At 39.1% G+C, this 22,315-nt stretch overlaps 1 protein-coding gene across 1 annotated transcript; it reads right to left on the bottom strand.

The window, feature by feature from the left end:
* Positions 1-18,690: 18,690 nt before the first annotated feature.
* Positions 18,691-19,390, bottom strand: LOC140877525 (uncharacterized). Its single transcript, XM_073281064.1, has 2 exons — positions 19,249-19,390; positions 18,691-19,184 (listed from the first exon to the last, which is right to left on the bottom strand). Exons 1-2 carry the CDS (start codon positions 19,388-19,390, stop codon positions 18,691-18,693), a joined length of 636 nt encoding a protein of 211 aa, XP_073137165.1.
* Between the last annotated feature and the right edge of the window lie 2,925 nt (positions 19,391-22,315).

The following is a 22,315-nucleotide window of genomic DNA, read 5'->3' as shown; positions in this document are numbered from 1 at the left end:
ATAAAAATATTTGTCTCATCATATTTAATTTATTGCATGCATTGCCGGATTCACGCAATTTATGTCTAAACATGCATACAATCATAATATCACATATTATATAGGATGATCGATTCCATTTCTAATTGACCCGTGGTTGCCAATCACGGGTCTTAGTCCAATCCTAGGTAATATGCAGTATGCAAATGCAATCCTATTACATATGCTTCCAATTTACATTTCTTCAGTCTTCATTGTCTGCTGGGCCCACCATCTTCAAATCTTGATCTCCCACTAAATCTAATGTATTTACAATAAATAACAATGACAAGTAGGGGATACATTTTTAGGGGGTGGGAACGGGCTATAAACCAAGCCCACTTTTATTACATATGACATTCATATCGGGCCATAAACCAGGCCCATTAATAAAACCAACAACAATAAAGACAAAATGTAAATTCCTAACATACACCTACAAAATTGGTCATGGCAATCGATCATCCTTATCCAATAACATTTAATTCAAAATTAATTTATTGGATAACATGCTGTGGCAATTCAAATTTAAACAAGATAAAATCATATTTTATATATAAAATCACATTTCACATATAAAATCATATTTTATCTCCATATTAAATAAAATCATATTTTATCTATAAAATCCAATTTTACAAATAAAATCATATTTTACTCAATATATCATAAGATCATATCTTATCATCAATTGTACCAAAATAATTGATTTCAAAATTCAATTTACGGATAAAATATTAAAATTTTCCAAAAATTCAAATTTATCCAAAATCAATTTTAAAATTTACGGACTCGAACAATTCGATCCGAAATCTCGTGAACCAATCAAAAACAATTTTTGACCGGACCAAAAATAAAATTTTAACATATTAAAATTAATTTTTAATAAAATATTAATTTTTCCCGCGGGCCACCCGGGACACTCCCGGGTTGGCCCGCACCCGGGGCGCGGGCCGGGGCAGCCCGGCTGCCCCCTTAGGGCAGCAACGCTTGCTGCCCTGGCGGCGCCTGGCGCCGCCGCTGGGCGGCGCCGAGCGCTGCCCTGCGCAGCGCCCAGCGCTGCGCTGGGCAGCGCCCAGCGCTGCGCTGGGCAGCGCACAGCGCTGCCCTGGGCAGCGCCGTGCGCCGCCCTGGGCGGCGACGGTCGCCGCCCTGGGCAGCGCCGTGCGCCGCCCTGGGCGGCGACGGTCGCCGCCCTGGGCGGGGCCGTGCGCCGCCCCTGGGGGCAGCGACCATCGCTGCCCCTTCCGGGCAGCGATCCAATCGCTGCCCGGGTTTCGCCCCCGGAAAAAAAAATTTTTTTTTTATTAAAAATATTTATTTTGTTTCAAAAACCGAGACTCAAAAATTTTGTACAATTGATTAATTCAATCGACTGATCTGAGCAACCTGGCTCTGATACCACTGTTGGAAAACTGGCGAGTTCCCAGACCAATTACGATTGATACCCGGTGCAGCGGAAGTTTAAAAATTTTTCATGGAACGTTTCCATGGTATGGGTATCAACCGTTCATCGATTGAATTATGTGTGTGTAAAATTTAAATAACAATTAAATAAATTTTACCTCAAATCTCGCAACGAGATTAATGGACACCAACAGAACAATTCTGCTCTTGTTGTCTCTCCCTGGAACCGATGAACGCCTTCAATCAGGTCCACGAACAGAGGTTTAATCCCTCTGATAGATTGCACTAGAAAATCTATCAGAAGTTTTCTGCGAAGAGAATACACGAATTTGATTCGTTATTCCTTACTGCGATTCAAAATCACAGACCGGAATTTTCTCGGGCAGAGCAGGAAGGGGACGGCCGAAAATTCTTTGAGAGAGAAGGGTTTCGTTTTTTTTTTCTGTCTCAAAAATTATGACCTGTTGTGTGTAATTTCTGTACTGAAATAACTTATTTATAATGCAGGCCACTAACACCTTAGGGCCCATTAGTCATAAGCTGGGGCCCGACAAGCAAAGCCCGCTCGTTCAGAAATTAATATAAAATTCATCGTGACTCCGATTGATGAAACGATTTCACCAATGTGCACAGAAACCATTTCTGCACATTTTAAAGTCAAAATAAATTTTCCTGAATCCGAATTCAGTGGTTTCCAAAAATGTCCATCCCTATGTCATTTTAGGAAATCCTACTCCCTTACTCTTATTTAAGAAGTCCAACTCCTTAGTTCATTAAATTTAACTCTTTAAATTTAACTATCTCAACGGGGATTAAAACTCCATTACACTGTGTGACCCTCAATGGTTCAGGGATACAGCTAGCCGTGGGCTCACAACTCCTTGTGACTCGGAACAACACTTTCCGACTTGCCCAACGAATCATGGTAAAGCGCCTAGCAACATCGCCCCATGATTCCCTAGGTATCACTGATAGTGCCTACAAGAACCAGTAGATTTTGGTTAACGTACAGTACGGTCCCTTCATCCATATATCCCGATCGAATCAACAACCATTGGTATATCGAGAGTCGCTCAAGATTCGATAACTATGCAATACATCTTGAAGATCAAATTAGTGACATCGCATGTGCTACTAAGAAACCATTTCTTAAATCACATCAAGTACTCTGGCCAGAGATTTATCACACTAATATCTCCTCAGATCGCATAGGATATCCACACTCGCAAGTATGTGGTGAATCCTTGACAACAATGCATTGACTCCTATATGTGTCGTAACTGTACCCAATCTCGACACCTGATGACCCCCTCAGAGTCGGTAAACGAGTCAAAGTACAGTACTAGCATATAGAGTCTCCATGATGTTTCAAGTCGTAAGGACTAATGGTGTACAACCAAAACCGCGGACTTTATCCACTCGATAAGTGATAACCACTTGGAAAGTCCGGATAGGGTAGTTCGACTATTCATCCTATGAATATCCATTTGCATGCTTCGAACATCTCCATGTTCCCTACCAATGAAACGTGGTACTCCGCATCGCAAATGCTAGTCTCAAACTCGAGCGATCCTTATCCTTATTATCGGACGGCTCAATCGACTAGGAACGGTTTTAGAATATACAGTGACTATAAGATGTATTTCATGATAGACATCTCCATGTTCTACCACATCTTACATACACTATAGTATATTCAAGGTCTTTATCAAAACAACAATAGTATATCACAATATAACAATATGAAGTAATATAAAGTCATTGCCATAAAAGTGTAAATAATATTAAACAAAAGATTGTTTATACAAAGAGTCAACAAAGCCCATAGCCACACAGTTGGCTCACTGGGCACCCACTCTTACAACTTCTTCATTCATTCCTCCTTCTTCTTCCAAACGTGATTCCTCCATAGAAGCTCAAGGAACGTTTCTCCAAGCTTTTGATTCTCCGGGTTTGTTCGATCCATCCGGTAGAAATTAAATTTGAAAGCATATTCGCGATCACGGCTGCGAGAGCTTCGTTCTATCGTAAGTATTTCTTCGATCAGATATATTTTATTTTTCGAAGGTAGTTGGAATTCGATTCATTTTGGGTATGATATTCTTGAACTAGTTCTTATCGTTTATTCTCAGTTAGATCAAAAATAGAACGTCATTTGGAATTGTTATGATTTTTGAAGCATAATTCAAAATTTTGGAGTTTTGAGATTTGATGGGTTTGAGTCTTTATTGATGATTTGGTATTTATTTGAGTTGGTTTCGATATTATAATGCTGTCTGTGTTTCCGGTTTGATCGGAATATAACCGTTATGCCGCCGGTTTGAGTTTTGGGATTATCGATCGTTTGTATTGTTGAATCGTTTTCAAATTGAGTCATTGAATGATGTTGATTTGTTTACATCTCCGTACATATTGGTTGGAAGGATGATATCTTGGATTTATAGAGTTTGAATATCGAGAGATTGAAGACGGTATAGTATTGTACTTCTTGACTATTTGATTTGAATTAGAATAGCTTTTGAACCGAATCATCTTTTGATTGTTCAGGATTGGAACTTGCGATCAAAGATAGGTATAAGATGACATGGGATGGAATATGACGATTAACTCGAATCCGGATTGATTCGAGTGTCCTAGAGAAATCACATACTTGCATGTCTATTTGAATTAATTGGATTATATGATTGAGTTTTTTAGTTTTCATATGCATTCATATTGAGCCGAACGTTTTGTTTCATTTGAATTAGACGATCTGGGGATTATAGTCGAGTGGCACTCGTAGACGATTTACTACAGTGGCCGATCAAATCTCTATTGAATGCCTTAGAGTCTGGAGGATTGATGTATACAGCATCCACCTCGAAAGGGGAATTCGGTGTGATTGTTGTGATATTTCATCCTCGGGATCCCAACCAAAGAATCGTGGAACCGATTTATCTTTTGATTATCCGGATTGATAGTCTAGACTTTTGAAGTCATGCATTTATTTACTCTCATTTGAATATCTGGAAATTGATTTATTTCATTTTGAGATGTCTATTTGTTATAGCATGTTTGTTTTTTTTACTGGGAATATTATTCTCACTGGATTTATCCGGCTGTTGTCTTGTCTTTATATGTGTGCTTGGTGATAGGTGGGGCAGGACCGAGTCAGAGATCGCATGACTAGATGGTTGAGTTGATAGAAGTGAGGACTTGGTGTTTTAGAAGTCGAATATGTAATCGAACTTAGATTGTATTCGAACTCATTATGTATTGTATTGAATAAACTAAACTAAAGAATGTTCTATTAGTTTTGAGATTGTATAACTTATGAACTACTCGGTATTGTATTATGTTGTTGAGTTGATATGATTTTGGAGATTGAGCTTGATAGAATTTATGAGTTTTGCTTCAGAAGTGTGTCTGCTCGATCGGTAGTTTCTTACCGATCGAGCGAGGATTCCTTAACAGGAGAGGCAGAACTTTTCTCTCTCTATTGGTAACTTTCTACCGATCGAGCGAGGGACCTGGAATTGTTGGACAGGGTTTTGCTCGCTCGATCGGTAAGAAGTTACCAATCGAGCGAGGTACTGTTCACGATTAAAATAATTTTTTTTGTTGTTGCTTATTCCTTGACTCTTGTATGCTTTTGATAGAATTTATTCTTGTTAGATAATTAGGATCAAGGTCCTCATAGGCAATTTTTTTCCTTCTCCAAGGAAAACATACTTAAGATGTTTTGGCAGCGTTTTCAGTTCAATAACTGGTGCCTGCATAACAGATGGAAGACGCCGAGTATTAGAAATTGGTAAAGAGAGATAAGCAAGATTACCTGATTGAGGTAGCTCAGGGGCACTGTTCAGAGTGTTCACAATTTCTTTCACTTCTCCATTGTACAAATCCCATCATCATCATCATCCCGCTGAATGGGTGCTATAATAGTCACCTCTAGCTCATTTTTTCCTGCATGCTCACATTGCTCTTGTGCCAAGTAATCCACAATATCAACAGAATAAACACAATAATCACTGTCAGAAAAATTCATGGCATCTTAGATATTAAACTTTACAACCTCACCATCAAATTCCATAGTTAGTGTGCCACTGTGGACATCAATTTTAGTCATCGACGTTTTCAAAAATGGCCTTTCTAACAGAATTGGACTATTATGATCACAATTTTCCATGTCGAGCACATAAAAATCAGCAGAAAATACTAAATTATTCACTTGCACTAACACATCTTCCACTACTCCCCTAGGGTATGCATTAGACCTATCAGCTAATTGTATGACAATTCCAGTTTTATTGAAAGGACCAAGTTTCAAGGACACATAAACAGAATATGGCATAACATTGATCGATGCTCCTAGATCTAACATGGCCTTCTCTAGTCTAACATTTCCTATAGTACACGGGATAGAAAACATATCTGGATCCTTGAATTTTGCAGGCAATTTTCGTTGAATCACATCAGATAAATTTTCACCCAACTCCACTTTCTGACAACCCTTCAATGTTTGCTTCCTTTTTGCTGTGCACAATTCCTTCAAAAACTTTGCATATCGAGGTACCTGCTTAATAGCATCTAGCAATGAAATTTTTACCTCACATCTACGAAATGTTTCATAAAGTTCCTTAATCCCTTCATCTTTTCTAGATTCCTTAAGTGCTAAGGGAAAATGGGCAACAGGTTTATATTCAGAGAGAGGTGGAAACTTACCTTGTGGCGCTTCTTTCTGAGTTGCTTCTTTATCATCCACTTTTGGCTCTTCATTTTGCTCCTTCTTGGACGAAGCATCAATTTCATTCTCCTTTACTTTCAATTCCTTCCCATTCCTTAGAGTAATGGCACATGCGTTCTGTCTTGGGTTCGGAATTTTTTGAGAAGGTAAAACATTGGAATGTTGTGCTTCCAACTTGTTGATTGCAGTGGCAAGCTGTCACATCTGTTTATTCAAGTTCTGGATGCTTGCTCGGGTTTACTTTTGGAAAGTCAGAGTATTAGTTGCAAGATCCTTAACTATGTTTTTAAGAAACTAACCTGTTGCTGGAATCTGAGGACGCTGCTGTTGTGGAGGATACGGTGGCCTGTAAGCTTGATTATGCGGTTGTGCCTTAGGTCCAGGTTGATTTTCTTGAGGATTTCCGTATCTAAGATTAGGATGATCCTTTTAACCAGGATTGTATGTGTTGGAATATGGATCATACTTACGCTGTGCAGGTCCAGGAAATCCGCCAGCGTCATTCACCTGTTCCACTGAATCCTCTTGAAGTGTGGGACACATGTCAGTAGCATGTCCCACTGCAGTGCAAATTCCACATGCCTTTGCAGTTTGTCCATTCCCTACAGCCATTTGACGCACAAAAGACATCAGTTCAATCAATTGTTGCTCAAGAGAAGAGACATTTACCTCATTACTCTTCTTAGGTGCATGATCACTCCTGTTGGTGCCAAATTGCTGAGAATTGACAACCATCTTCTCAATCAAGTTCCTTACTTGTACTGGAGTTTTGTCTACAAAAATTCCTCAATTGGCCGCATCTAACATACTCCTGTCATGAGGTAACAAACCTTCATAGCAATATTGAATTTGCAAGTTTTCACTTATATGATGTTGCGGACAACTAGCACACAACTTTTTGAACCGCTCCCAGTATTCATGAAGTGATTCCCTTGTAAATTGCTTGATCCCATATATTTCCTTTCTGATATTTGCTGCTCTAGATGCTGGGAAATATTTCTCCAGAAAAATCCTCTTCATTTTAGTCGAAGTTGTGATGGATCCAGAGGGTAAATAGTACAGCCAATCCATTGCAGCACTCTTCAAAGAGAAAGGAAAGGATCTCAGTTGGATCTGCTCCTCTGTCACTCCATGGGGTTTCATACTCGTGCATACCACATGGAATTCCATCAAATGCTTGTGAGGATCCTCACCTGTGAGACCATGAAAAGAAGGCAGTAAATGAATTAGTCCGGATTTCAATTCAAAAGTAGCATTATTTTCTAGAGTAGGAAAAATAATGCATAAAGGCTGTTGATTTGGATCAGGAGTGCCCAATTGTCTCAGGCTCAGATTTGCGTTGGCAGCCATCTCTTCCTCAGGAATTTCAGTCTGAATCTCGTCCTCTTCCTATTTCCTACGAGCTTCTATCCTTCGCCTGTGCAAAATTCTTTCAATCTCTGGGTCGTATGGAAATTCTTCTTCAGAAGAGTCACCTGAAAGCATGAATGACTGAAGAAGTACTAGAAACAAAGAAAAGAAGAGAGAATGAGATTAAATAAAAATAAAAAGAACACAATAAATTAAACACCGTCCCCGGAAATGGCGCCAAAATTTGGTAGCGCTTAGTCGTGTCGCGCCCAAATTACCCGAATCAACTCAGATAAATTGAATATGTAGTAGTGAGAGTAAGGATCATTCCCACGAGGAAAGTGAAATTTAATAGTGTTCTTAAAAATTACTGAAAATAAATAAAAGGGGTTTTTTAAGTTTTGAAAATTAACTACTAAAAATTTAAGCAATTTAAAATAAAATCTTATCACTAACATGCAAGAATTAAAATTCTACTGAAGAAATTAATTAAAACAAGCCTTGGTATCGGTCGATTACACCCTTGAAATTATTTATTTGATCATCGATTATCTAAAAATAATTAATTATATCGAATATTCATCATTGAAAATTAAATTCATGTTTCACCTTAATCTTAGTTAATTAGACACAAGCGTTCTAAATTAACCATTACCAATGAATCAACCCAATACAAGCGATTAGATTTAAACTCAAGGCAGCATGCAAACTAGTAAAATTGATGAATCTAGACAACAAATACACTAGCGGATGCATTTAATCTAGTCAATTGTTATTCCTACAAATTAATAAATTCACAAGCGAAAAATATCAATCGTAGTTGCTTCGCAAATTAGTTGATTCAAATAATTACGGATTTGAATTCTAATTTAGTAGTAGATTGTATAGCGAAATCCTAGGGTGATCAATCCAAAAATCTCACATACAAGCATGAAATAAATCAGAACAACTTTTGATACTCAATAATAAATATTAAACACTGAAAATTCGAATCTCACAAACAAACAAAATCAAGGGCTTGTCTTTCTCAATCAAGTTCTAGAAACTAGCCACAAAGATTCATGAAAAACGAAAGAAAAATCAAAAGAAGAAAAGAAATCTAAGAAAAGTTGGAATAAAACCTAGCCGCCAAGGAATACTTCATGTTCTATCTCCCAAAAGTCTGATAATAAACTCAGAAAAACGGAATAATAACCCAATAAAAGAATAGAGTCATTAATAAAAAAGTTTCCAAAATTACAAATTCCTTCCCGAACAGCCCGGCTCGCTCGATCGGTAAAAATTGGCGGATTGAGCGAGCAAAACTCTGTCTCGAAATTTACTTTTTTTCCTTCCGACCGCTCGATCGGTTGAAGTTGGCGGATCGAGCAGCCAAAGTTTTGTCTTCCAATCTTCCTTGCTTCAACTCCCTCGCTCGATCGGTAAAGTTTGACGGATCGAGCGAGGAAAGTTCTGTCCAAAAGTTCTTCAAAATGTCATGTCCTATAAAGTAAACTGGGGAACATGTAATGAAGACACGATAAATGAAATACAAACAAAATGCCTAATTAACACATCTAAATGCATGCAAAACCAAGATAAAATGAAAGTAAAATATGCAACACAAACACTACTATCATAAATTTATTTACGAGCCCAAGTTAATTAATTGGGTTAAAATTTTATTGGGATTGAGTTTTTAATTATTTGGGATTGAATCTAATATTAGGGCTTGTATTAATTCATTAATTGAGCTTGAGAAATTATTTAGGTCCATTGGGCTCAATTTATTTATCTGGGCCCAAATTATTTAAATGGGATTATTTATTTCATGGGCCAATGTTGATGGGCCAAGATTTTTGGGCCAACTTATTGGGCCATGTTAATTGGGCTTAAGTAAATTAAATTTTAATTGGGCCAACCTAAATCTAATTGGGTCAATTTATGAATAATTGGGCTATTCTAAGTATTTTGGGCCACGATAAGGGTTAATGGGCTAGACTTAGTTTCAGGGCTTAAGTTAACGTGACAACAACTCAAACTAGCCAGTGACAAGTAAAGTAGTTGGTAAATATATATTTAATAGATGTATATGTATATTTTGTTACAAGTATGATTTTTATGAAAATAAGTTAAATATATATTTATGGGAAATTTTTTTAAGAAAAATGATAATTTAAAATTCATGATTCGTGCATGTATTGTATGTTAAGATTAAGGGCATGTAAAGAAAAATTTTGGTAAATGGATGTGAATTGTGGCACTCATGGGATTGGGAGTCGGGATACCGGGCCCGATGACCTCTCCACTTATGTTAAGGAGCCTACGGATCCCTGTGTTAAGGTTGGGTGAACCTCGTCGTCGCGTACGCTGGTTATAGATTAATCAATCGTTTATGTTTTTTGTCACACTTCACTTATATGACCCACACAACAAAAAATTTTATGGTTATAACATGCCATAATTTATGCTACATATTTATGTTATGATTATGTTTACGACTCAGTATTATGCATATGATTTTACGATCATGCATGCATTAGAATCCTCAGGTTATTTTATATACTATACGTGCTTGCATGCGGTTTTATTTAATAGTATTCGTTATTAAAGGTAGAGCATGTTGGGCCTCTAGGCTCATTAGATCTAAATGGTGTGCAGGAGATTTTGATGTTAGTGCTGAGGATGTGATCCCAACCAGCGGTGAGGACCTCTGAGCACCTGCGGCGATCTAGCGTACCCGTGGCCTTTGCAGTATTCATGTTTCCGCACTTCTTTTATGAGATTTTATTTGAGGATTGTAATAAAAAACTTTCCGCATGTGTTTTCTACTTACATTATGATTTTCTTGTGGTTGGGATTTAAACTACGTAATTTCGCATTTTGCGATACCGCATTCTTGTGCATGGATTTTCTTTAAATTATTCGAGCGTTTTAAATTGCTAGAGTACAATCAAATTATTATATACTATATTACTTGAAATAAGACTATTTTTAGTATAGATGCATATATGCATGGGCATATATGTAATATTTTAATATAAAAAAAATCTCTCGAGTTGGGTCGTTTCATTTGGTATCAGAGCAAGATCCTTGGAGGGTAAGCTAGCCTGCTACGTGGAGCTCAAAAATCGCACTGCCAGTCTGTGAGTTTTAAATGTTCAAGTATATGTTTATGAATGGGACACATGAGTTAAATTTTCACTAAAATTTATGTTATAAGGATTTTAAATTAAAATACTTAGTTATGTAATATGGTTACGTGTGGATTTTTGGGAATTTCAGTATGGCTCTTAGACGTGTTTTGCATCGGGACGTCCGAGAGGGCGCCGGTCAGGGAGAAGCTGGGCAGGGTGGAGCTCGTCGGGATCCACCTCCACCTCCACCTCCACCTCCTCCACCACCAGATCCACCACTCACAGCGTTGGAGAGGGCCAGCGTGGATATGCTTGCTGGTATTACTTGGCTACAGAAGCATCAGGCTGGTCAGCCTAAGAGGACCCATGAGGACGACATCGCTGATAGGTTCCGCAAGCAGGGGCCCAAGGAGTTTGTAGAGACCACTAATCCGTTAGCTACTGAGGAGTGGATCCGATCGTTGGAGACGATCTTTGCGTATATGAGGATCCAGGATGCTGATCAGGTTCGTTGCACCATCTACATGATGAAAGATGATGCAACCCTTTGGTGGGGGGACGCTGTGATTGGACTTGACGTGGCGAGGATTACATGAAGGGAATTCGAGACTGCATTCTTTGAGAAGTATTTCACCGAGGATGTTCGAGGCTAGTTGATCCGCGATTTTATGACTCTCCGACAGGGAGACCGGTCTGTGGCTGAGTACGTGAGGCAGTTCGAGCGTGAGTGTCACTTTGTACCCATGATTGCTGGTGATGAGAGGGAGAGGCTGCGGCATTTCACCAATGGTTTGAGGTCCGACATCAAGCATGATATTTATATGGCAGATGTGACGACGTATAAGGCAGCGGTGAACTGGGAGTATCGGTCGGAGATAGGGAGGAGAGAGATGCAGGCCGATTATCAGCAAAAGAGGAAGTTTCAACAATCATCTCGAGGGCAGTTGATCGAGCAATTACTAACACTTGAATTCAATATAAAAATCTTTCTATTACGCTCGAAAATATTGCAAGTGCATGACTCAAGTTATAATTAAGTGTACTGAGTACGAGTATCGTCATCAGGAATTATGTCGAAGATGATTTATTTATCTTATCTTTTCTACCCAAAATATCGAAATTTTGAAATTTGATTATAACTAAAATTTATAACTAAAGAACTCGACTAAAATAACTAGAATTAATGCAAAAAATGAAAACAACTTTTCAAGATCAAAAATATAAAATGAAAGGATTTTGTTGGAATTTCGGTTCACCTTGCCCCTAACTGAACTGGACGATTGAATCTTAATTCAATACACATAAATTTGACAGAAATTCCCGAAGTATCAACACTCTCTCTCCAGTTTATGCCAATCTAATTCAAGTTAATGAAAAAATTAAATCTCTTTAATTATTTATCATTACTGATTTCTTTGCGTTCTTTGAATTCCTACAACTTTCAACCTGGTGATCTATGGTTATCAATATGTACTATATATCATATCTCTATGCATATTTGAAGTACATGGATTTTATCATTTGTCCTAATCATGAATCTATCTCTCGACAACAATTCACAACTTACAAATCTATGCTAAAGTTAGCTACTCCTCAACATAGAATAATAAACCATGATAAAATCAAATACTAGTATAAATCAAACTCAATTCGTCCAAAGATTCAATCACACAAACATGTTTCGAGGTTCAGATCCCCTAAATTCCAACAAAATAAAGTTTAGCTACTACAACTCATCATAAACTTTAACCTAACAATGTTTTTCAACATAAAAATTCAGAAATTATGAAGAAGAAAAACTCCCAATGAGAAGAAGAAGTTTCCGATCTTCAGCAGCCGCCTCCTCTCGATCTTCTGTATGTCCAACCCTTAAAAATTCTGAAAAATATCCTTTTATACTTACCCAAGAGTCCTTTCCTTACAAAACACCCGAAATAAAAATTTCCAAGAATGCGCGGGAGCGCCCGAGCGGTAGAAAACAGCCGCTCGGGCGCATGGTTTCTGCCTCCCTACTTTTAGTTCAAACAGGCATGTGCGTGGGCGGTAGAAAACTACCGCACGCGTGCCCACTTTCTTCCTTTCTACTGGTTTATTCACTGAGTGCATGCGGGCGGTAGAAAACTACTGCGCGGGCGCACCCCCTGTGAATCACTGCCTTTGATGTTGCTCTCTAGTGCATTCTGGCTCTTCCAAAATAAACTCTTCTTTTTCTTGTTTTCCTGCTAAACAACCACAAATAACAGATGAGTGAACGAAATTCAAGATAAAACACTCAACGCACAAAGATTATATTAAAAACACACAATAAGACACAAAACGAAAACAAAACACAAAATAAACCAAGAATAAAACATGCAAAACCGACTCCTATCAACCTCCCCAAACTAACCTTTTGCTCGCCCTCGAGCAAAACAGGTGATAACTAGAATGCAAACACAAAAGCAAGTGAGACGATTCATGGGAATTCATTGCCTCGGAGAAGTCCCTTCACAACACAAAATTTCCACCGCTCTTAACTTTTCATAATATACCTTCGGTTTAACGTGAACGTGTATGTGTGAAATGTCATTCCAGTTTCATACAACTCAGATAGAATCCATTTCAAATCTGCTTAGCGACCTATGACATATTAGTGCAAGTTTCACTCTCAAGTATCCATTCCTTCTAACGACTCTAGACACACCCACCTCCCTTGAGATAATGAATTACAAACCTCTGGATTTTACACCCGGTATTGCTTTAGCCCCATTAATTACCCGCTTTCTTAACTAACTATCTAGGATATGAAAGTTTTAATTTTTTTTTCTTTCTAATCCCCTTGTCTATAGCCTGGATGGAGCATCAACCCAATGTAATCCCCATACTTAGCCCTTTGATTTAATATTTTAGGAATTAAATCCTTTAAAGGCCCGGATGGAATTGTATAAATTTATTTTTTCTATTTTTCTAGGTGCGCCCAAGTTCATAAGTTTCAGGCTACAGCTCGCCAAAATTCATAGAAACAATTAAGATCCACAAAACACCTATTGTCGTGCAATGGTCAAACAGACAGAAATTTCACCTAATCTTTCGTTACAATCCACTGGTCTAACACAGGTTCTTAAACTATTCACGGGTCAACCTACAGTTTCTCATGTCAAATTAAGAGCACAACAACAAAATTATTTTTTTTTTCACCCAAAATTCACAAATTCAAATCATCATCAGCCCCCATTCATCGTCTCACTCAACACACAAGCGAACAATAATGAAAATGCAAACATTTACATTAAACAAGAATAACTAACACTTAACATAAACACCCTCCCCAAAATTAGAAACTAGAATTGTCCTCAATGCAAAAGAAACCACAAGGCAATCCTAAAAACACGGAGAAAGAAAAACAGAACGAACAATGCAAAACACACAAACTAACAAAAACAAAGACACGCAAAGAATAATAATAAAAAAACACACACAAAACAAAAACTCCCCTGATCATTGGTCTTCATCTTTGCCAGCTGGATCTTCCTCGAAATTATCAGAAAGCTCACGAATAGGTGCAACGCATTTGAATCAAAACGGTGGTGGATACGGTGGTGGTGCTGGAAAGTTCGCAGGGTCCATGCCAGCATTGACGCACAACCCTCTCACCATAGCATGCATCGAGTCCATATAAGCAAATGCGACATTTTGGCACTCTTCATGATGTTGGTCCCAAACAGATAGTTCATTCACCGTGTCATTATTGGTGCGGCGAGCGGGTGGTGGTTTCGGGGCGTGCCTCAAAGATTGACCGGGTCCAAAACTCGCCCGGCCACGCAATGTAAACTCTTGCAGTCTGAAAGTTTACTCTGTCTTCAAAATTCTATTGTCCACATCCTGCATTGGATGTTGCCATTATTCGTCGTCTCGCACTACAACTCCAGCTTGCACAAAAAGTGCGGAAATAATAAACAGGAAAAATATGCCAATATTCGGTGAACGGATGGACGTGTATAACTCCCTGTTGATGAGTTGGCCTACATTGATTGGCCAGCGTTTGTTCAAGGCAAACAACAACAATGCCCTACTCATCACCACCTCGTGCGTGTGGGACACCGACATCATCCTGTGAGTTAGAAACGCATACCACAAGGCCGGTTCCATCTTCAAAAACTTTTCTTTAAAGACAAAAATTTGACCGAGTCCTTCCAAACATTTCCATCATAGCACAGTTCAGTAGAGACTAGATTATAATCCGGGGTATCCTTAAACGCTTGGAATTGGCTATCGTCTACCTTCGGTGTTTGCAATAAAGCATTAATAGTTTCAGGGTCAAAAGAAACGAACTTACCGCTCACATAAGCTTTGTTATCGGTTCGTTCAGGGGTGTTAGCATAGAACTCCCTCACCAAAGGTATGACATCCGCGGGAGGTTGGCGGCAAAACTCGGTCCATCCACGCTCAGTGATGCCGAGAGAGATGGTGTGGTTCTTGGATAGATCGATTCCTCTCTCAGGGATCAGATTTCTATTTATCTTTGCGGCTTTATATCGTGCTTTAGCCTCCAAGGAGATGAACTTTCTATTGAAAATGGTGGAGGATGAAGAAGAAGCACGAGAGGTAGCAATCTTAGCTCTATTTGGTTCTATCTTGAGTGAAATTAGGCAAATAGAAGAGAGATACCTGCGATTGGGAGGAAAAGAAGTGAGAAAAATGGGTAAGAGGAGGCAGCGTAGGGTTTGAAAGAAGAAAAGGAAAGAAAGAATTAAGAAAGGAAAGGGGATCGGGGGATTTAAAAATCTTGATCTGCGCGAGGCGCCAACGCGGTAGAAAATAGCCGCGCGGGCGCATACCCCTTTGAGCAAAACTTTAAAAATAGAGAGTGCACGCGCGGGCTCACCCTAGTTTGAAACAAAATCAAGAAAACAGAGGCTGGGCACTCGAGCGGCAGAAAATGACCCCGCGAGCGCACAGAAAATTTTTGAAAACAGTACGAAAAATTCAAAAACTAAAAAAAATTGAAAATAAAATAAAAAAAACAATTCTGACAGAACTAAACAAAAGAGAGTGAAGAAAGTAGTTCTCAATTTAAAGTCTAGAGCTTGACTTTTCTCCTCCCCAAACTAGTCTTGATCAGTCAGCGTGGTGATGACTGACATGAAATCAACATCACCTCCCACATAATGTTTTGATCACTGAGCATTGACTGTGAAAGACTCATTTCTGGCATCTTTTATCTCAATGGCCCCCAATGGATACACCCTGGTGATTTTGTATGGTCCAGACCACCTAGACTTCAATTTTCCAGGAAAGAGCCTCAACCGGGAGTTAAATAACAAGACATCGTCTCCTTCTCTGAATTCTCGATGGCGAATGCGTTTGTCATGTATCCTCTTAGTTCGCTCCTTGTATGATACCGCCATATCATATGCGTTGTCTCGAAATTCCTCCAATTGGTTCAGTTCGAGCAGTCTCTTTTCACCTACAACAACAAATTTAAAGTTTAGTGTCGCTCTATGCTCTAATTCAACTGACAAATGACATGCTTTACCAAACAACAGTCTATATGGCAAGGTACCTATAGGATTTTTGAAAGCTGTTCTATAGGCCCATAAAGCATCATCAAGTCGAAGTGCCCAATATTTCCTGTTCGTACTCACACTATTTTCCAAAATTTGTTTGATTTATCGATTGGACACTTCTTCTTGGCCACTTGTTTGGGGATGATAGGGTGTACAAACTTTGTGCTTGACACCATATTTCTTCAAAAGTTTTTCAAAAAGTTTGTTGCAAAAGTGGGTGCCACCATCACTAATAATTGCATGGGGTATACCAAACCGATTAAAAATGTTTTTCTTTAGAAATTTTGTGACCACCAGTGCATCATTAATTACACAAGCTTCTGCCTCTACCCATTTAGAAACATAATCTACGGCGACCAAAATGTATTTTTTTTGCAAAAGAGTTTGGAAATGGTCCCATAGAGTCGATTCCCCACACATCAAATATCTCACATTCAATAATATTATTCAAAGGCATTTCATGACGGTTTGAGATATTACCTGTCCGCTGACATCTATCACACTCAATGACAAAAGACCGTGCGTCTTTAAACAGATTGGGCCAATAGAACCCACATTCAAGTACCTTAGCTGCCGTCTTGATTGGCTCAACATGACCGCCTACCTCACGATCATGACAATGTCTGAGGATACTTTTCATCTCTCCTTCCACTACACATCTTCGGATCATCGACTTAGAACAAATTTTAAACAAGAAAGGTTCTTCCCAAAAATAATGCTTTACATATGACTGAAATTTTTTCTTTTGCTGAAAAGACATCTTATGTGGGAGTGTGCCCGTGACTACTTAATTTGAAAAATTAGCATACCAAGGAGAATTTTTTATGGCAAACAACTTTTCATCAGGAAACCAATCATCTATTTCCTCAATATCATTCTGTGCACATTCAGGAATGCATTCTAGTCTAGACAAGTGATCAGCTAGGACATTTTATACTAATTTCTTATCCTTTATTTCCAAATCAAATTCTTATAGGAGCAGGATCCACCTAATCAACCTAGGTTTTGCATCTTTCTTAGCCAATAGGTGTCTTATGGTTGAGTGATCAGTGTACACAATAATTTTCGAAAGTACAAGGTATGAATGGAATTTGTCAAGTGCAAAGAATAGAGCTAGCAACTCCTTTTGAGTGGTGGCATAATTCAGTTGAGCTTCATTCAAGGTTTTGCTAGAGTAGTAAATAGTACGGAATACCTTGTCTATTCATTGGCCAAGTACCACGCCAACAGCTGATTCATTGGCATCACACATGACCTCAAATGGGAGATCCCAATTAGGTGATGTTAGTACTGGTGCAGTCACCAATCTTTCTCTCAGATATTCAAATGCCTGTAAAAAATGGGAATCAAAATTAAAAGGTGTATCTTTCATCAATAAAGAAGACAGAAGTTTTGCAATTTTTGAAAAATCTTTAATGAACCGCCTATAAAAACCGGCATGGCCTAGAAAACTTCTGACTCCCTTGATTGTTATCGGTGGAGGTAAATTCTGAATGACGTGCACCTTAGCCCTGTCCACCTCCATTCCCTACTCAGATATTCAGTTCCCTAATACAATACCTTCGGTTACCATGAAGTGGCACTTTTCGCAGTTTAGTACCAAGTTCGTCTCCTCGCATCTCATCAAAACAATATTCAGATTATTCAGATATGCATCAAAAGATTGACCAAAAATGGAAAAATCATCCATGAATATTTCTAGAAAATTTTCAACCATATCATGAAAAATAGCAGTCATGCATCTCTGAACAGTTTCAGGGGCATTACACAGACCAAAAGGCATACATCTATAAGCAAACGTACCATATGGGCAAGTAAACGTTGTTTTATCATGATCTTCAGGTGCAATCGCAATTTGATTGTATCCTGAATATCCATCTAAAAAGCAATAAAATTCTACCCAGCAAGTCTTTCTAGCATTTGGTCAATGAAGGGGTGGGGAAAATGGTCCTTACGGGTTGCGTCATTCAATTTCCTATAATCTATACACACCCGCCAACCTGTAACTGTCCTAGTAGGTATCAGCTCATTCTGCTCATTCTTAATGACAGTTATCCCACCTTTATTCGGTACACATTGAACCGGACTCACCCAAACACTATTAGAAATGGGATAAATAATACTTGCATCCAGAAGGTTTATCGTTTCAGCTTTCACTACTTCTTGCATCTTGGGATTTAATCTCCTCTATGGTTGGACCAAGGGGTTGATGCTCTTTTCCATTAAGATTTTATGCATGTAGATGGATGGATTAATGCCTTTGATATCTGCTACCTTCCAAGAAAACACACTCTTGTGATTTTTGAGAACATCCAGCAGTCTGGCCTCCATCTCACCTGTCAAAGAAGAAGAAATTATGACAGGTAAATTTTCATTCTCACCTAAAAATAAATATTTCAGATGGGCTGTTAATGGTTTTAATTCAACAGTTGGCGGTTCTTCAAGACTTGGTTTCTGGAGAACTAAATCCTTTCGGTCATCAAGATCTTCTAGTCTGAGCTTGCCACCTTTTCACCATGACTGGTTATCATTCAAGTAAGCAGTCTTCTTTTTCTATTCCTTCATTGATTTCATCCTCATGAGGTGGAGATACAAGTGCAGCTTTTAATGGTTCCTGAAACGTATCCTGCACATAATCATACAGAAGTGTGTCCACAACATCTATTTGAATACACTGTTCATTACATTGTGAAAATTTAAGTGCATTAAACACATCAAAAGAGATTTTCTCCTCTCCCACTCTCAGAAGTAATTCTCCCTTTTGGACATCGATGAGTGCTTTTCCTGTTGCCAGGAAATGTCTTCCCAGAATAAGTTGCATGTCCAAGTCTTCCTCCATATCAAGCACCACAAAATCCATCGGGAAGATGAATTTGTCAACTTTCACCAACACATCCTCTATTATCCCTCTTGGATATTTGATAGACCTGTCCGCCATTTGCAACGACATCCTAGTGGATTTCGGCTCTCCCAAGCTCAGTTTCCTGAAAACAGAATATGACATTAAGTTTATGCTAGCACCTAAATCACACAAAGCTTTATGAAATTGCACATCATTAATAACACAAGGGATAGAGAAACTCACTGGATCTTTTTTGCTTCGGTGGGATCTTGTTGTGAACTAGTGCTGAACAATTTTCTGTTAGATTGATCATTGCATGCTCCTCCAATTTCCTCTTGTTGGAGAGAATCTCCTTCAAGAACTTAGCATAGCTGGGCATTTGCATCAATGCGTCGGCGAAAGGGATGTTTATGTTCAATTTCTTGAATACTTCTAGTGTAACGCCCCATTTTTATCTTAATTGAGCTTATTTGAGATAATTAGAGTTATCAGAAGTCGAGGGCCGTTTTGATATTTATCAGGGTCTTTTTTTGTAAATTTTGGAAATTTCAGGGGCTAAAGTGTAAATATGGAGTTTAATATATTATCTTTTCTAGTTTGACTTGGTCCATTCCTCCATCTCCTTCCCTTGCACGATTCCCTCCATTAACAACGCCCCTTTTGGTTTTCAAGCTTCCAGATTTTGCCCTGAGCTCGATCCGACCGTTAGAATTTATTTCTGAAGGCAGATTATCTATCACAGCAACGAGAGCTCCGTTATACCGTAAGTTTTTCTACGATCAGATACATTCTAGTTTTTGGATGTTGTTAGAATCGTTCAAGATTCGAGTATGTTGTTCTTGGCAGAGTTCTGATCGTTTATTATCTGTCGGTTTTGAAATAGAGCGACGTTAGGATTTGTTATGATTTTTGGAAGCCTATTTTCGAAAATCTAGTTTTGAGATTTGATGGGTTTGCCTTGTTGTTGTTGTCTTAGCATTGTTATGAGTTAGCATCGTTGTTGAATTGCTGTCTACGTTTCCGGTTTGTTCATTTATAGCCGTTATGCCGCCGGTTTGGGTTTTTGGGATTTCGAACCGTTTTTGAGTTGTTGAACTTTGGCTTGTGAGTTGTAGTACCCCGTACCCGAAATTGGTAATTAAGAGATTAATTGTGTTAATTAAACCAATTAAGTATCGGACGGATCGGAAGCTCTGAAGGTGAGATCGGAAGCTCCGATCAGGATCGGAAGCTCCGATCAGGATCGGAAGCTCCGATCATATTACGTCAGGCATGACGTGTGGCTAGATCGGAAGCTCCGATCAGGATCGGAAGCTGCGATCACCCCTATCCGGAGTCAACAAGTGATATTTTGACACGTGGCAGATCAGGATCTTCGGAAGCTCCGATGGCAGGATCGGACGTTCCGATCGCAGTTCGGAAGCTCCGATCGCCATCTATAAATAGGGGGTGCCGAGCTCATTTTTGAAGTGCACCATTCACCTCTTCTCTCTCGATTCCTTAGCCTTCGAGTTTAGATCTAGTGCATTCTAGGCATCCCGTGGGGAATCCGAAAGTGGCATAGCAGTCCAGGCGTCGTAGCGGAGCTGTGGCCTAGTTTTGAGGCACTCGACAGCAAAGGGATAACGACAGACGAAGGTATAGCTTTTGCTTCCTATAAATATTTAGGAGTATGCAATAGTTTAGTTAAGGATTTTAGAGCACTATAATGATAGTAGTATCATTTTGGCAGTGTAGAGCAGACTATAGGCGTGGACCTAGAGTTGGTAGAGCTCGCACTGATTTGAGGTACGGAAGTACTGTTCGAGATATCCTGACTGAGTATGCATGTATTATGTGACTGCATGGTTTATATGTCATTGATTTATGCCGCATTCATTTGCATACTGAGCTATCTCCTTCGAGATGTCTGTTAGTAGGGTTTTTCCCTATCCTGTTAGTGGTTGGACTTCCATCGATTTGGGTCCGGCATATCCACTGGTATTATGGTATGGGAGCCACCTCCTGAAGCGACGGCACAACGTGCTACATACCAGGGCCCGGTCTGTCTCTGTTATTTGATCCTTAACCTCGAGTTTATAGGGAGTTCACTTTGCATGCATGTACACTCATACTCTCGTACTGAGCGTTTTATGCTCACGTCTTGTACTCTGTGTTTCTGGACACCCTATTCCATGGGGCAGGTTTGCGATTGGACGAGGTGGGTGGATCCAAGAGGGGCTAGTCAGTGGTTGACCAGCTGGAGCTTCGTCTAGGTTTTATTTCTGTTGTTTTGAGGTTTGTTGGAAAACTGGCGAGTTCCCAGACCAATTACGATTGATACCCGGTGCAGCGGAAGTTTAAAAATTTTTCATGGAACGTTTCCATGGTATGGGTATCAACCGTTCATCGATTGAATTACGTGTGTGTGTAAAATTTAAATAACAATTAAATAAATTTTACCTCAAATCTCGCAACGAGATTAATGGACACCAACAGAACAATTCTGCTCTTGTTGTCTCTCCCTGGAACCGATGAACGCCTTCAATCAGGTCCACGAACAGAGGTTTAATCCCTCTGATAGATTGCACTAGAAAATCTATCAGAAGTTTTCTGCGAAGAGAATAAACGAATCTGATTCGCTATTCCTTACTGCGATTCAAAATCACAGACCGGAATTTCTCGGGCAGAGGGGGAGGGTTCGGCCGATTTGTTGAGAGAGAGGCTAGAGTTCGATTTTTGCTCTGTCTCAAAAATTATGACCTGTTGTGTGTAATTTCTGTACTGAAATAACTTATTTATAATGCAGGCCACTAACACCTTAGGGCCCATTAGTCATAAGCTGGGGCCCGACAAGCAAAGCCCGCTCGTTCAGAAATTAATATAAAATTCATCGTGACTCCGATTGATGAAACGATTTCACCAATGTGCACAGAAACCATTTCTGCACGTTTTAAAGTCAAAATAAATTTTCCTGAATCCGAATTCAGTGGTTTCCAAAAATGTCCATCCCTATGTCATTTTAGGAAATCCTACTCCCTTACTCTTATTTAAGAAGTCCAACTCCTTAGTTCATTAAATTTAACTCTTTAAATTTAACTATCTCAACGGGGATTAAAACTCCATTACACTGTGTGACCCTCAATGGTTCAGGGATACAGCTAGCCGTGGGCTCACAACTCCTTGTGACTCGGAACAACACTTTCCGACTTGCCCAACGAATCATGGTAAAGCGCCTAGCAACATCGCCCCATGATTCCCTAGGTATCACTGATAGTGCCTACAAGAACCAGTAGATTTTGGTTAGCGTACAGTACGGTCCCTTCATCCA

This window comes from Henckelia pumila, chromosome 2 (assembly GCF_033568475.1).
Source record: "Henckelia pumila isolate YLH828 chromosome 2, ASM3356847v2, whole genome shotgun sequence".
In the NCBI taxonomy this organism is placed as follows: domain Eukaryota; kingdom Viridiplantae; phylum Streptophyta; class Magnoliopsida; order Lamiales; family Gesneriaceae; genus Henckelia; species Henckelia pumila.
This window is presented reverse-complemented; position numbering and strand designations above follow the sequence as displayed.

Bases quoted from the DNA above. Each gene is read 5' to 3' on its own strand.
- LOC140877525 (XM_073281064.1), bottom strand. From the start codon at position 19,390: ATGCAAATGCCCAGCTATGCTAAGTTCTTGAAGGAGATTCTCTCCAAC. The intron at 19,185-19,248 runs GTGAGTTTCTCT...TGTGTGATTTAG, and splicing joins ACCGAAGCAAAAAAGATCCA to GTGCTAGCATAAACTTAATG.